This window comes from Capricornis sumatraensis, chromosome 3, assembly GCF_032405125.1.
Source record: "Capricornis sumatraensis isolate serow.1 chromosome 3, serow.2, whole genome shotgun sequence".
Taxonomy (NCBI): domain Eukaryota; kingdom Metazoa; phylum Chordata; class Mammalia; order Artiodactyla; family Bovidae; genus Capricornis; species Capricornis sumatraensis.
Window position 1 is genome coordinate 53,879,651 of NC_091071.1, and position 14,679 is coordinate 53,894,329.

At 40.2% G+C, this 14,679-nt stretch overlaps 1 protein-coding gene across 1 annotated transcript in view; it reads right to left on the reverse strand.

Moving 5' to 3' along the window:
- Positions 1–13,199: 13,199 nt before the first annotated feature.
- The window catches only part of FAM171B (family with sequence similarity 171 member B), a 78,874-nt gene continuing 77,394 nt past the window's right edge, over positions 13,200–14,679 (reverse strand). Inside the window, exon 8 of the mRNA XM_068969616.1 lies at positions 13,200–14,547. Coding sequence (XP_068825717.1) covers positions 13,200–14,547 — 1,348 coding nt within the window. The remainder of the gene's footprint in view (positions 14,548–14,679) is intronic.

Below are 14,679 nucleotides of genomic sequence, written 5' to 3' on the forward strand. Positions count from 1 at the left end.
TTTATTGCGATCCACACAGTCAAAGGCTTTGGCATAATCAATAAAGCAGAAATATATGTTTCTCTGGAACTCTCTTGCTTTTTCCATGATCCAGCAGAAGTTGACAATTTGATCTCTGGTTCCTCTGCCTTTTCTAAAACCAGCTTGAACATCAGGGAGTTCACGGTTCATGTATTGCTAAAGCCTGGCTTGCAGAATTTTGAGCATTACTTTACTAGCATGTGAGATGAGTGCAATTGTGCGGTAGTTTGAGCATTCTTTGGCATTGCCTTTCTTTGGGATTGGAATGAAAACTGACTTTTTCCAGTCCTGAGGCCACAGCTGAGTTTTCCAAATTTGCTGGCATATTGAGTGCAGCACTTTCACAGCGTCATCTTTCAGTATTTCAATTAGCTCAACTGGAATTCCATCACCTCCACTAGCTTTGCTCGTAGTGATGCTTTCTAAGGCCTACTTGACTTCATATTCCAGGATGTCTGGCTCTAGGTGAGTGATCACACCATCATGATTATCTGGGTCATGAAGATGTTTTTTGTACAGTTCTTCTGTGTATTCTTGCCACCTCTTCTTAATATCTTCTGCTTCTGTTAGGTTCATACCACTTCTGTCCTTTATCGAGCCCATCTTTGCATGAAATGTTCCCTTGGTATCTCTAATTTTCTTGAAGAGATCTCTAGTTTTTCCCATTCTGTTCTTTTCCTCTATTTCTTCGCATTGATCGCTGAAGAAGGCTTTCTTATCTCTTCTTGCTATTCTTTGGAACTCTGCATTCAGATGCTTATATCTTTCCTTTTCTCCTTTGCTTTTCACCTCTCTTCTTTTCACAGCTATTTGTAAGGCCTCCCCAGACAGCCATTTTATTTTTGCATTTCTTTCCCATGGGGATGGTCTTGATCCCTGTCTCCTGTACAATGTCACGAACCTCATTCCATAGTTCATCAGGCACTCTATCTATCAGATCTAGGCCCTTAAAATCTATTTCTCACTTCCACTGTATAATCATAAGGGATTTGATTTAGGTCATACCTGAATGGTCTAGTGGTTTTCCCTACTTTCTTCAATTTAAGTCTGAATTTGGTAATAAGGAGTTCATGACCTGAGCCACAGTCAGCTCCTGGTCTTGTTTTTGTTGACTGTATAGAGCTTCTCCATCTTTGGCTGCAAAGAATATAATCAATCTGATTTCAGTGTTGACCATCTGGTGATGTCCATGTGTAGAGTCTTCTCTTGTGTTGTTGGAAGAGGGTGTTTGCTATGATCAGTGCATTTTCTTGGCATAACTCTATTAGTCTTTGCCGTGCTTCATTCCGCACTCCAAGGCCAAATTTGCCTGTTACTCCAGGTGTTTCTTGACTTCCTACTTTTGCATTCCAGTTCCCTACATCTCCCTCCCCTTCTTGTCAGTACTCACTGGGAGAGGCAGGTATACCTTGGGCGGTTCGGCTGGAGCCAGATCCTGGAAGTGCTGGCCAGAGGCCTCTGTCACCAGGATCAGAGCCTGCCAAGGTGGCAGCTCTACAACCTTGGCAAGAGCTGGCGGAGAAGCAGCGGCTACTGAAGGACTTCATCTGGCCCTGGATTTGGCAGTAAAGGGGTCTCCAGTCTTGGTGGGGCACTGGGAGGCAGGCGCGTCTTTATCCAGTATGGAGGAGGGGTCAGGTCATCCCCATCCAAATCCTGTAGAATTTCCTTTTTATCATCGATCAATTTTTGTGCCATTAATATTTTTCCCTTTCCCTTCTGGAAAGCTGGTTTTAGAAAAGGCAGAGGAACCAGAGATCAAATTGCCAGCATCTGCTGGATCATAGAAAAAGCAAGAGAGTTCCAGAAAAACATATAGTTCTGCTTTATTGACTTTGCCAAAGCCTTTGACAGTGTGGAACACAATAAACTGTGGAAAATTCTGAAAAAGATGGGAATACCAGACCACCTAACCTGCCTCTTGAGAAATCTGCATGCAGGTCAGGAAGCAACAGTTAGAACTGGACATGGAACAACAGACTGGTTCCAAATAGGAAAAGGAGTACGTCAAGGCGGTATATTGTCACCCTGCTTATTTAACTTCTATGCAGAGTACATCATGAGAAACGCTGGACTGGAAGAAACACAAGTTGGAATCAAGATTGTCGGGAGAAATATCAATAACCTCAGATATGCAGATGACACCACCCTTATGGCAGAAAGTGAAGAGGAGCTAAAAAGCCTCTTGACGAAAGTGAAAGAGGAGCGTGAAAAAGTTGGCTTAAAGCTCAACATTCAGAAAACGAAGATCATGACATCCGGTCTCATCACTTCATGGGAAATAGATGGGGAAACAGTGGAAACAGTGTCAGACTTTATATTTTGGGGCTCCAAAAATCACTGCAGATGGTGACTGCAGCCATGAAATTAAAAGACGCTTACTCCTTGGGAGAAAAGTTAGGACCAACCTAGATAGTATATTCAAAAGCAGAGACATTACTTTGCCGACTAATATCCGTCTAGTCAAGGGTATGGTTTTTCCTGTGGTCATGTATGGATGTGAGAGTTGGACTGTGAAGAAGGCTGAGTGTCGAAGAATTGATGCTTTTAAACTGTGGTGTTGGAGAAGACTCTTGAGAGTCCCTTGGACTGCAAGGAGATCCAACCTGTCCATTCTGAAGGAGACCAACCCTGGGATTTCTTTGGAAGGAATGATGCTAAAGCTGAAGCTCCAGTACTTTGGCCACCTCATGCGAAGAGTTGACTCATTGGAAAAGACTCTGATGCTGGGAGGGATTGGGGGCAGGAGGAGAAGGGGACAACCGAGGATGATGGCTGGATGGCATCACGGACTCGTCGGACGTGAGTCTGAGTGAACTCCGGGAGTTGGTGATGGACAGGGAGGCCTGGCGTGCTGCGATTCACGGGGTCGCAAAGAGTCAGACACGACTGAGCGACTGAACTGAACTAATACCCATTTGAATGCAGATTTCTAAAGAATAGCAAGGAGAGATAAGAAAGCCTTCCTCAGTGATCAGTGCAAAGAAATAGAGGAAAACAATAGAATGGGAAAGACTAGAGATCTCTTCAAGAAAATTAGAGATACCAAGGGAACATTTCATGGAAAGAAGGGGTCAATAAAGGACAGAAATATTATAGACCTAACAAAAACAGAAGATATTAAGAAAAGGTGGCAAGAGTACACAGAACTGTACAAAAAAGATCTTCATGACCCAGATAATCACCATGGTGTGATCATTCACCTAGAGCCAGACGTCCTGGAATATAAAGTCAAATGGGCGTAAGGAAGCATCACTATGAACAAAGCTAGTGGAGGCAATGGAATTTCAGTTGAGCTATTTCAAATCCTAAAAGATGATACTGTGAAAGGGCTGCACTCAATATTCCAGAAAACTTGGGAAACTCAGTAGTCGCCACAGGACTGGAAAAGATCAGTTTTCATTCCAATCCCTAAGAAAGACAATGCCAAAGAACGCTCAAACTACTGCACATTTGCACTCACATGCTAGTAAAACAGTGCTCAAAATTTTCCAAGCCAGGCTTCAACAATGTGTGAACTGTGAACTTCCAGATGTTCAAGCTGGCTTTAGAAAAGGCAGAGGAACCAGAGATCAAATTGCCAACATCCGCTGGATCATCAAAAAGCAAGAGAGTTCCAGAAAAACATCTACTTCTGCTTTATTGACTATGTCAAAGCCTTTGATTGTGTGGATCACAACAAACTGTGGAAAATTCTCCAAGAGATGGGAATACCAGACCATCTGGCCCACCTCCTGAGAAATCAGTATGCAGTTCAAGAAGCAACAGTTAGAACCAGACATGGAACAAGACTTGTTCCAAATCAGGAAAGGAGTACGTCAAGGCTGTATATTGTCACCCTGCTTATTTAAGTTAGATGCAGAGTATATCATCAGAAATGCTGGGCTGGATGAAGCACAAGCTGGAATGAAGATTTCCGGGAGAAATATCAATAACCTCAAATATGCAGATGCTGCTGCTAAGTTGCTTCAGTTGTGTCCTACTCTGTGCGACTCCATGGACAGCAAGCAGCCTACCAGGCTCCTCTGTCCATGGGGTTCTCCAGGCAAGAATACTGGAGTAGGTTGCCATTTCCATCTCCCACCCTTATGGTAGAAAGTGAAGAAGAACTAAATAGCCTCTTGATGAAAGGGAAAGAGAAGAGTGAAAAAGTTGGCTTAACACTCAACATTCAGAAAACTAAAATCACAGCATCTGGTCCCATCACTTCATGGCAAACAGATGGGGAAACAGTGAAAACCGTGGTTGACTTTATTGGGGGGGGGGGCTACAAAATCACTGTGGATGGTGGCTGAAGTCATGAAATTAAAAGATGCTTACTCCTTGGAAGGAAAGTTATGACCAACCTAGACAGCATATTGAAAAGCAGAGACATTACTTTGTCAACAAAGGTCCGTGTAGTCAAGGCTATGGTTTTTCCAGTAGTCATGTATGGATGTAAGAGTTGGACTATAAAGAAAGCTGAGCACTGAAGAATTGATGCTTTTGAACTGTGGTGTTGGAGAAGACTCTTGAGAGTCCCTTGGACTGCAAGGAGATCCAACCAGTCCATCCTAAAGGTGATTGGTCCTGAGTGTTCATTGGAAGGATTGATGCTAAAGCTGAAACTCCAATACTTTGGCCATCTGATGCGAAGGGCTGTTTCATTGGAAAAGAACCTGATGTTGGGAAAGATTGAGGGCAGGAGGACAGGAGGGTGACAGAAAATGAGATGACTGGATGGCATCACAGACTCAATGGACATGAGTATGAGCGAACTCTGGGAGTTGGTGATGGACAGGGAGGCCTGGTGTGCTGCAGTCCATGAGGTCACAAAGAGTCAGACACAACTGAGCGACTTAACTGACTGAAGTTAGAAATCAGGGTTTCAAGGTAGTTTTTATTTCAAAATGCTGGATATTAGAGATAAATTTAAGCTGAATAAATTCACTTTAAAATATTTTCTACATAAAACAAATCTTTATTTTCCAGACTGAAATATGGGGATATATAAATAAAAATTATTTTGATATGCAATGCACATTGTTTAATAGCTACAAATCTACCTTTCATTACAGTATTTAGGAAATGTTCTTAACTAAGATGTTCAAATATAATAAGCCCAGAGACTCCTGGGAATGTAATTATCTGGTTTGTTTTGAATCAGACTGTCTGGAGTTAGTCTAGTATTTTAATAAGGTCTACAGGGATTAGAACTAGTAAATATATGAATTATGAAACTTCTAGTCAACCAGAAGAACATAAGAAGGAAAAATAAAAGACTAAATCATGTGGGAAATTTGAATATCCCTACAGGACTGTAGAATATTTATAACCATAGCAAATGTAGGTTTGAAAAACAGGAAACATAGGGTACAATCAAGAAAGATTTTGCCACCAAAGGTTTAAAAAATACCATTTACTTCTCAACATGTAAACTTTCCCAACAGAAATAGACAGAGAGTCATCTACTATACCAATGTGGAGAAAAATTGTATTGCAATGTTTTGATAAACACTGCAGATAATTTAAAATGTGATCTTTAAGCGTAGCTATCTTAGAAAGAAAATAGTTACTTTTCCCCTAAGAAACTTTCCATGTGTATCTAATGATAATGTTTCTCCATCATTTATAATTGGTTTTATCAATACTAACTTTTTGGTACTTAACATTATAAATTGTGATTGTCTAGAAATCAGTTTTTCTCTAGTCAAACTGAGAATGCTTTTATCAAAAAAAAGTAAACTCACTGGACAGAGTCCAGTTCCAGGTCCACAGTTCCAAATTAAACAGAGGCTCAAAATAAAGGGAAAAAGAAAACAAGTCAAAGGAAAAATATTTATTTTGATAGAACATCAAAACCAAAGACAAAAGAAATTAACCCCACAATTGGTTTAGAGAGCTTACTGTTGGAATTAAGCTGTTTCACTGCATATATATTAGGATAAAGAAATCCATCTATAAAAAGAAAGCTAAAGGGTGATTTTATGAAGTGTAGATAAAGCAGCACCCCATATAGTTTTAACATTTTTCCAGCATGTAGTTGAAGGATCCCTGCTGCTGCTTCTGCTGCTAAGTCACTTCAGGCGTGTCCAACTCTGTGTGACCCCATAGACGGCAGCCCACCAGGCTCCTCTGTCCCTGGGACTCTCCAGGCAAGAATACCGGAGTGGGTTGCCGTTTCCTTCTCCAATGCATGAAAGTGAAAAGTGAAAGTGAAGTCGCTCAGTCATGCCCGACTCCCAGCGACCCCATGGACTGCAGCCCACCAGGCTCCTCCACCCATGGGATCCTCCAGGCAAGAGTACTGGAGTGGGGTGCCATTGCCTTCTCCAGAAGGATCCCTGATGAGCTGTCAAATACTTCCTAACTCCATCCCTTTCCTTTCCTATAGTGCCTACACATTAATTTCCCTTGAGAATGTGAACATCAATCTCTTTGGCAGCTAAATTTCTCATTATGATTTATGAAATCTTATTTTCTATTACAACCAATTCCATGTGAGTTTGAGTTTTGCATGACTCTTCCAGGGGCTGCATCATTTCTGTTAAGACTCCATACTCTGCTAGATGGGGACCAGGGCCTGACAAAGGTGGCTATGGCCTGTCTTGCCCTTGGGAGGGGTCCAAACTGAAGTGTCTATTTCAACTCCAGTGCTGAGGGTTATAATCTCCATTGCATTTGTGAGTGGGCTCAGAGTACAATTCCCATTAGAATTGACTAAAGTTATTTCTGGTACCATATTTATTTATATAAGTTGTACAAAATGCCTAAAATCATGGAAGTCAGGTTTTGTTGTTATTCGGTTGCTCAGTCGTGTCCAACTTTTTGCGACCCGATGGACTGCAGCACACCAGCTTTCCCTGTCCTTCACCATCTCCCGGAGTTTGCTCAGACTCACTGAGTCGATGATGACATCTAACGATCTCATCCTCTGTTGTCCCCTTCTCCTCCTGCCCTCAATCTTTCCCAGCATCAGGGTCTTTTCTAATGAGTCAGCTCTTCATATTGGGTGGCCAATGGTATTGAAGCATCAGTCCTTCCAATGAATATTCAGGGTTGATTTCCTTTAGGATTGACTCCTTAACTGACTTCCTTTAGGTTTGATCTCTTTGCTGTCCAAGGGACTCTCAAGAGTCTTCTCCAACACCACAATTCAAAAGTGTCAATTCTTCAGCACTCAGCCTTATGGTCCAACTCTCACATCCATACATGACTATTGGAAAAACCATAGCTTTGACTAGAGGGACTTTTTTGACAAAGTAATGTCTCTGCTTTTTAATATGCTGTCTAGGTTAGTCATAGCTTTTCTTCCAAGGTGCAAGTCTCTTTTAATTTCATGGCTTCAGTCACCATCTGCAGTGATTTTGGAGCCTGAGGAAACAAAATCTGTGACTGCTTCCACTTTTCTCCCCATCTATTTGCCACGAAGTGATGGAACTAGATGCCATGATTTTAGTTTTCTGAATGTTGACTTTTAAGCCAGATTTTTTCACTCTCTTTCACCCTCACCAAGAGGCTCTTTAGTTCCTCTTTACTTTCTGCCACATGTGAGGTTGTTGATATCTCTCCTTGTAATCTCGATTCCAGCTGGAGCTTCATCCAGCCCAGCATTTCATATGATGTACTTTGCATGGAAAAAGCAAGAGAGTTCCAGAAAAACATCTATTTCTGCTTTATTGTGACTATGCCGAAGCCTTTGACTGTGTGGATCACAATAAACTGTGGAAAATTCTGAAGGAGATGGGAATACCAGACCACCTAACCTGCCTCTTGAGAAACCTAAATGCAGGTCGGGAAGCAACAGTTAGAACTGGACATGGAACAACAGACTGGTTCCAAATAGGAAAAGGAGTACGTCAAGGCGGTATATTGTCACCCTGCTTATTTAACTTCTATGCAGAGTACATCATGAGAAACGCTGGGCTGGAGGAAGCACAAGCTGGAATCAAGATTGCCAGGAGAAATATCAATAACCTCAGACATACAGATGACACCACCCTTATGGCAAAAAGTGAAAAGGAACTAAAAAGCCTCTTGATGAAAGTGAAAGTGGAGAGTGAAAAATTTGGCTTAAAGCTCAACATTCAGAAAACGAAGATCATGGATGGCATCTGGTCCCATCACTTCATGGGAAATAGATGGGGAAACAGTGGAAGCAGTGTCAGACTTTATTTTTTGGGGCTCCAAAATCACTGCAGATGGTGACTGCAGCCATGAAATTAAAAGACGCTTACTCCTTGGAAGAAAAGTTATGACCAACCTAGATAGCATATTGAAAAGCAGAGATATTACTTTGCCAACAAAGGTCCGTCTAGTCGAGGCTGTGGTTTTTCCAGTGGTCACGTATGGATGTGAGAGTTGGACTGTGAAGAAAGCTGATCACCGAAGAATTGATGCTTTTGAACTGTGGTGTTGGAGAAGACTCTTGAGAGTCCCTTGGACTGCAAGGAGATCCAACCAATCCATTTTGAAGATCAGCCCTGGGATTTCTTTGGAGGGAATGATGCTGAAGCTAAAACTCCAGTACTTTGGCCACCTCATGCGAAGAGTTGACTCATTGGAAAAGGCTCTGATGCTGGGAGGGATTGGGGGCAGGAGGAGAAGGGGATGACAGAGGATGAGATGGCTGGATGGCATCATTGACTTGATGGACATGAGTCTGAGTGAACTCCGGGAGTTGGTGATGGACAGGGAGGCCTGGCCTGGCCTGGCGTGCTGCGATTCATGGGGTCGCAAAGAGTCGGACACGACTGAGCGACTGAACTCTGCATTTAAATTAAATAAGAGGGTGATGATATACAGCCTTGATGTACACTTTCCCCAATGCTGAACCAGTCCATTGTTCCACGTCCAGTTCTAACTGGTGCTTTTTGACTTGCATATAGATCTCTCAGGAGGCAGGTAAGGTGGTCTGATACTCTCATCTCTTTAAGAATTTTCTATAGTTTGTTGTGATCCACATAGTCAAAGGTTTTAGCCTAGTCAATGAAGCTACTGTGGATGTTTTTCTGGAATCCTCTTGTTTTTTTCTATGATCTGGAAAAACCCAAATGAACTTTTTGGCCAACCCAATACATGAACCTAAGCACTGTTCAATTAACTGAGCAAACAGCCTTAGTGTTATCATTAGTCTTAGGTTTAAAGCTAAAAGAAATTTTTTTTTTTTCCTACAGGGGATATGGGAGGGTGTACTCTATTGTTTCTTACTTAGAATATAAAAACTGTGACTCCCAAAATATGTCATATTTTCTGGGCTTCCCTGGTGACTCAGATGGTAAAGAATCTGCCTGCAGTACAGGAGACCAGGGTTCAATCTGTGAGTCAGGAAGATCCCCTGGAGAAAGGAATGGCTGCCCACTCCAGTATTCTTGCCTGGAGAATCCCATGGAAAGAGGAGTCTGCTGCTGCTGCTAGGTCACTTCAGTCGTGTCCGACTCTGTGTGACCCCATAGACGGCAGCCCACCAGGCTCCCTCGTCCCTGGGATTTTCCAGGCAAGAATACTGGAGTGGGTTGCCATTTCCTTCTCCAATGTATGAAAGTGAAAAGTGAAAGGGAAGTCGCTCAGTCGTGTCCGACTCTTCGAGACTCCATGGACTGCAGCGTACCAGGCTCCTCCATCCATGGGGTTTTCCAGGCAAGAGTACTGGAGTGGGGTGTGGCAGGCTGCAATTCATGGGATTACAGAGTCAGATATGACTGAGAGACTAACAGTTTCATTTTCATTATCTTGTAAAGTCTTCTCATTGAATGGAAAATGACTTGTCTATATTCAGCTTTAATAGTCAAAATGTGAACTTTGGAGAACATGAAATACAAAGAGAAATCAAGTTCATTATATAAACATAGGGTATTCAAATATTTATTTTAGTATAGGGAGTGTAATCAAGAAAATAATTGAATATTTATCTACCAGATTAAATAACAATTTAGGGTAATGTTTCATAGTTTGCCCAAAATAAAACAATACATCAGATACATTTTTAGATTTTATTATCTTTAATGAACTGTTTAACATTTTTACAAATCATCAGATTTTTAAGTTTCCAGCAGTAAATATAGTAGTGATGGCATAAATACACTGAAATGTGAGATTCCTCTGATGAGAGAATACAAAAGATAGAAACACCTGGAAACAGAGGGCAAAATGTCAACTCTAGTTCTGACATGGAAATTAACATAGTTAAATTGTTTACAATTCTAGTACACGGAGAAATGAGTAACTCATTCCCTATGAATGAATACGTAACTTTGAGCTTCACCTTCCTGGAAGTTTTGAGGGACATCATTTGATCCAAAGATCCCCAAAACTTTATACTATGTATTGATACCAGAGGATTTAAACATACAGAAAGTAATCTGAAAATGACTGCCAAAGCAAAGCAGTGTTTTTATTCCTCAACATTTGTGACCTTCGTGGTATACTGTGTATTATAAAAGGGCGTAATCCCTATACAATTGCATAAATGTCATACAAATGGATTTTACAAATTCAATATCATATGTATTCAAAAATACATATAGCTGTGCTTTAGTAAATGAATCCATCAGTTCCTTGAGGGATAATTTTGCTTTTAAGTTATATCCAAAGTATATACAAAGGATCCACAAATGTTAACAATTTGTGACTAAAATTCTCAAGGTTTTCATTTGCAAAAAACTGTGGTGGTTTTCAATTTAAAAATTTTAAGAAAGTTGTGAATATTCCCAGTTTATTATCACTTGGGTTAGGAAAAAGTAGATGGCTTCAGCTCTTTAACAGGAAATTTGTGAACTACTCACAAATGAGAAGTTACACATTTTGGATCATTAGAAAAAGATAAATTACCTATACTTCCCAATTGAGAACAGAATGTGCAGTGTATAAAAAAATAAAGATTTTATTCTGAAACCAACAAAAGTATTTCTAGAAAAGCCCTTGGGGATACATCTTCTCATTTCCTTTACACAAGAATGAGTAAGTGGCATACCTTAATGGCATACCCTTATATCAAAGTGTGTATTCCATTACCAAGATGATAGATTGAACATTTTTTAAGGGTGGGAAAAATATACACTTAAAATGTCAAAGTCAGTATATTACTATATAGTTTCTAACTTCATTCCAACATAATGTTATCAATATAAACTAGACTGAAAAAAGAATTAAATACACAGAGAGATGTTACTGGCATGCAAAATTCACTGTTCCAACGTGAAACACTAGGTCTATATTTTTAATAAAAACTGCACATCTGTTTAATTTGGCTAACAGAAAGAAAATGCACATTTAAGAAAGATGTTATCATATCCTTCTAATAAAGCAAGTCTATATCAAAGGCACTTCAGCAGAGCACTAACTCCTTAACCTTTTCCAAATCATTTTCATTTATGTCACCTTAAATACATCTTTCTGTGTAAAACCAGTAAGAAACTGCCTCTAATTTTGGACCTTATCACCCCTCCCTCAAAAAAGTAAATGCAGGTATTAACCAAAACATTTCTCTCTTCTATGGATTGGGGTAGAATATAGCAAACTTTTACCTAGATCTTTAAATTCTTTGGGTTAATACAGAAAGGAATGTTATCTGACAGGTTATATGCTTCAGAAATGGTTACAGGAAAAACCTGGCTGAAGTCTACTGTCTTGGGGGGAAAAGCTGTTTTCTTTTGCTGTATATCTATCTACAGTTTGACTGAAGCTAATGTGGTTCATTTTAGTTCTTACAACTTGTTTATGTGCCTTGGGTCTCTATGTTGCTCCCATCTTAATTAGCAGTGCATGAGAAATAAAGCAATTAGTTTCATTCCTCCCCCTCCCCAACCCAAGGAAAAGGGTAAGCTGCTTCAGACATTTGCCTTTATGGAAATTTTAAGAAAAATTAGATGAGTTAATTTTAATTAACAAAGTTTCATTTTTAGGACATGAATGATAATTCAGAGTTGAAAGCACTTAAAATTAAAAATGGCTGTTGAATGTGTTCACACTAATTCTCTGCTATGATGAAAAGAATATATTACTTCCAAACATGGAAAAAAAATGTTAGATAACTTAAAAGCATTTACGTAATTTAATAAAAATCTTTTACTTTTCCTGTGAAATGGAAACTGTTGTTCCCAAACATTTTTTAGAATGTCAGCAACAAAAAAATCTGGATGTATACCTGGGATCCTAAAGGTATTCTTGAATCTCAAAAGAAATGGCACGTTTTTTCTGCTTGACATTTCAGAAAAAAATTGAAATGTTTATTTCCTTTAGCTCCACATATTTTAAGTCTGGATGTTTATAAGAAACTTTCAATTCATTGATTTTTAAAAATCAAGTTTAATAGTTTAAGTGACTTTTTTGAATAGAAGAAATATCTTAAAACTGATTTCAGTCTCTATGTATCAATGAGCCTTAAAGATTGGGGAGTGGGAGGAATGACTTTTTTTTAAAGACTAGTAAAAAATTTTCTTGACAGCTAAGCTCACTTCCCCTTTTGGTGATGGGGAAGGGGGCAAGAAATTTTAAAATAAAAATTCAGTATCAGAACATTCATTTCTCAGATTTCTAGATAAACTAACACCTGTTTATTCTGTGAAGTTTTATTGAAAAACAACCAAAGAGCTGGCATTTCCCTCTCTAACAACCAAATAGCTTCTTGCCCATCTTAGGTGAGTATGGAATTTATTTTGGGTTGATACAATATACATGCTGTTTAAAAATGAAAGAAAATGTGGTTTGGCCTTTGAACTCTAGAATAACATCAATCCAGAACATTTATCCAGTTATTTTCAAGTATATGCAGTGGAGAATATAATAGGAACATTTCACAAGAGTAATACAGTTTCATTTCTAAATGTTTCACAGGGGTCGTCAAAGCAGGAGCAATATTTTTGAAAGCAACTTTAGGAGTATACTTTTCACTGTTATTCTTCAGAGTCAGGGCTCAACTTGATGACTGAGCAACAATTTCAGATACTATTTTACATTCTGCACCCTCAGATACTTCAAATTCATCACCCAAAAATAAATAAAAAGCACAGGCCAGAAAAAAGCATTTCTTGGTCGCTTTCTCACTACTGAATTACCATTTGACTATTTACTCTGCTTGAGACATGTCCAGGGACCATGAGATTGCTCAGTCTCAGCTTCTTCAGAAGTTCACACAGCAATTTACAATACAAAGCAAGAATAAACAGCACGAGACGACAGAGACACAACCACTCTTGGTATTAGTTTATGGGAATCAGTGGGCGTTCCTCTCGCTTCTTCCAGATGTTAGTTTTGCTCTCTCTCTTGGCTAGTGGTGGTGGTCTGCCCCTTTTCTTAGTGGGGGATATATTGGCTTCAAAATCTTCAGCGGTGCTTCTTCTTCCTGGGGACTCCTCCCCAGGGTGCTCCATGATGGCCCCACTGCCTCCATCTAGGATGTGCCTTAAAGCTGGGTCCTCTGGAGAGCAGACAGTGGTTCCGCTCTCACTGCTGCTCAGGTCTAAGTCTTCTAAGTAAAGCATCTTAGGCTGATGCATGCTTTTGATGAACGTTTTCTCCCTCTCCAGTTTTCTACTTGAGTGGTGCTCATTCATGTCCACCCCAGAGTCCAGACTTGTGTCATTGCTCTGGGCTCTCTTGCCCTTTTTCAGGTCTATGAAGGAGTGCCTCACCTGTGCAACTGGCTTTCCATCAAGAGACACAAACCAGGCTCTGGGGTGGGGGGATGGCTTTCCTTTGGACAGTTCTAGGAGGGTCTGTTCTGAAATTCCTTGAAGCTCCGATGAAAAGGGAGTCATTACAACAGCTTCATTTAGTGTTCCAGGAACAGAAACAGATTCCAGGAGGCTATTTGAATACCGGCTCCAATCTGAAGTTTGGGAGGGCAAACTCTGTTGACCTTCCAGGGGGATGTTCTCTTCCCTGGCATCTGGGGGCTGGGCATGAGAATGCATTGGCATTTTCGGTAATGTCTGTGTAAAGTTCTCTCTATTTACTGGCTCCATCAGTTGGCCATAGACTAACTGTCCCTTTCTTGGCAGAGTAGCTGACTTAGCAGGATGCAACTGCTCTGGAGTGGGGAAGAGGTCAGATGTCTGAAGGATGGCTATGGGCTGGCTGTATATGTGCATGATCTGTTCTGGAATGTGGGAATGGCCATATGCCTCTTCCTTACCTGTGAGATACCTCTTTTCCTCTTGCGTATCACCTAGAGATGAAGACATATTGTTGTTAACATGTTTAAGTTGTTTGGACCCTACATTGGGCTCCAAAGACTGTGCTGGGTTTCTGGAGTAATTATTTTGATTGACTGACAGAAACGAAACTTCTTCATTGTAGATTTTCAAATTGTCCCGAGTTTTCACCATGGAAACTCTTTCTTCTGCTTCCACCTTGGATGATTCCTTTTTCTGAGGGCTGTACGAGGAGCTTTTGGCATTGAATAACTGTGATTTGTCCTCGGTTTTTAATGCAACTTTGACTGAACTGATGTGATTTATGTGAGTTGTTGAAGTTGTCTGGTCTCTCTTGAGGACCTCAAGTTTAGTGGTATTTCTTTCTCTTTTCTGTGGAGTACCACACTTATCCCTAGAGCAGAAGAGAAGGCAAAAAAAAAAAAAAATGTTTTGAACTTGTCTAGAAGGTTTCATTAACAAAAAAACTCATGTTTATTTTATAAATATATATATATAATGCTACTGTTAGAATATATCTGTTTTT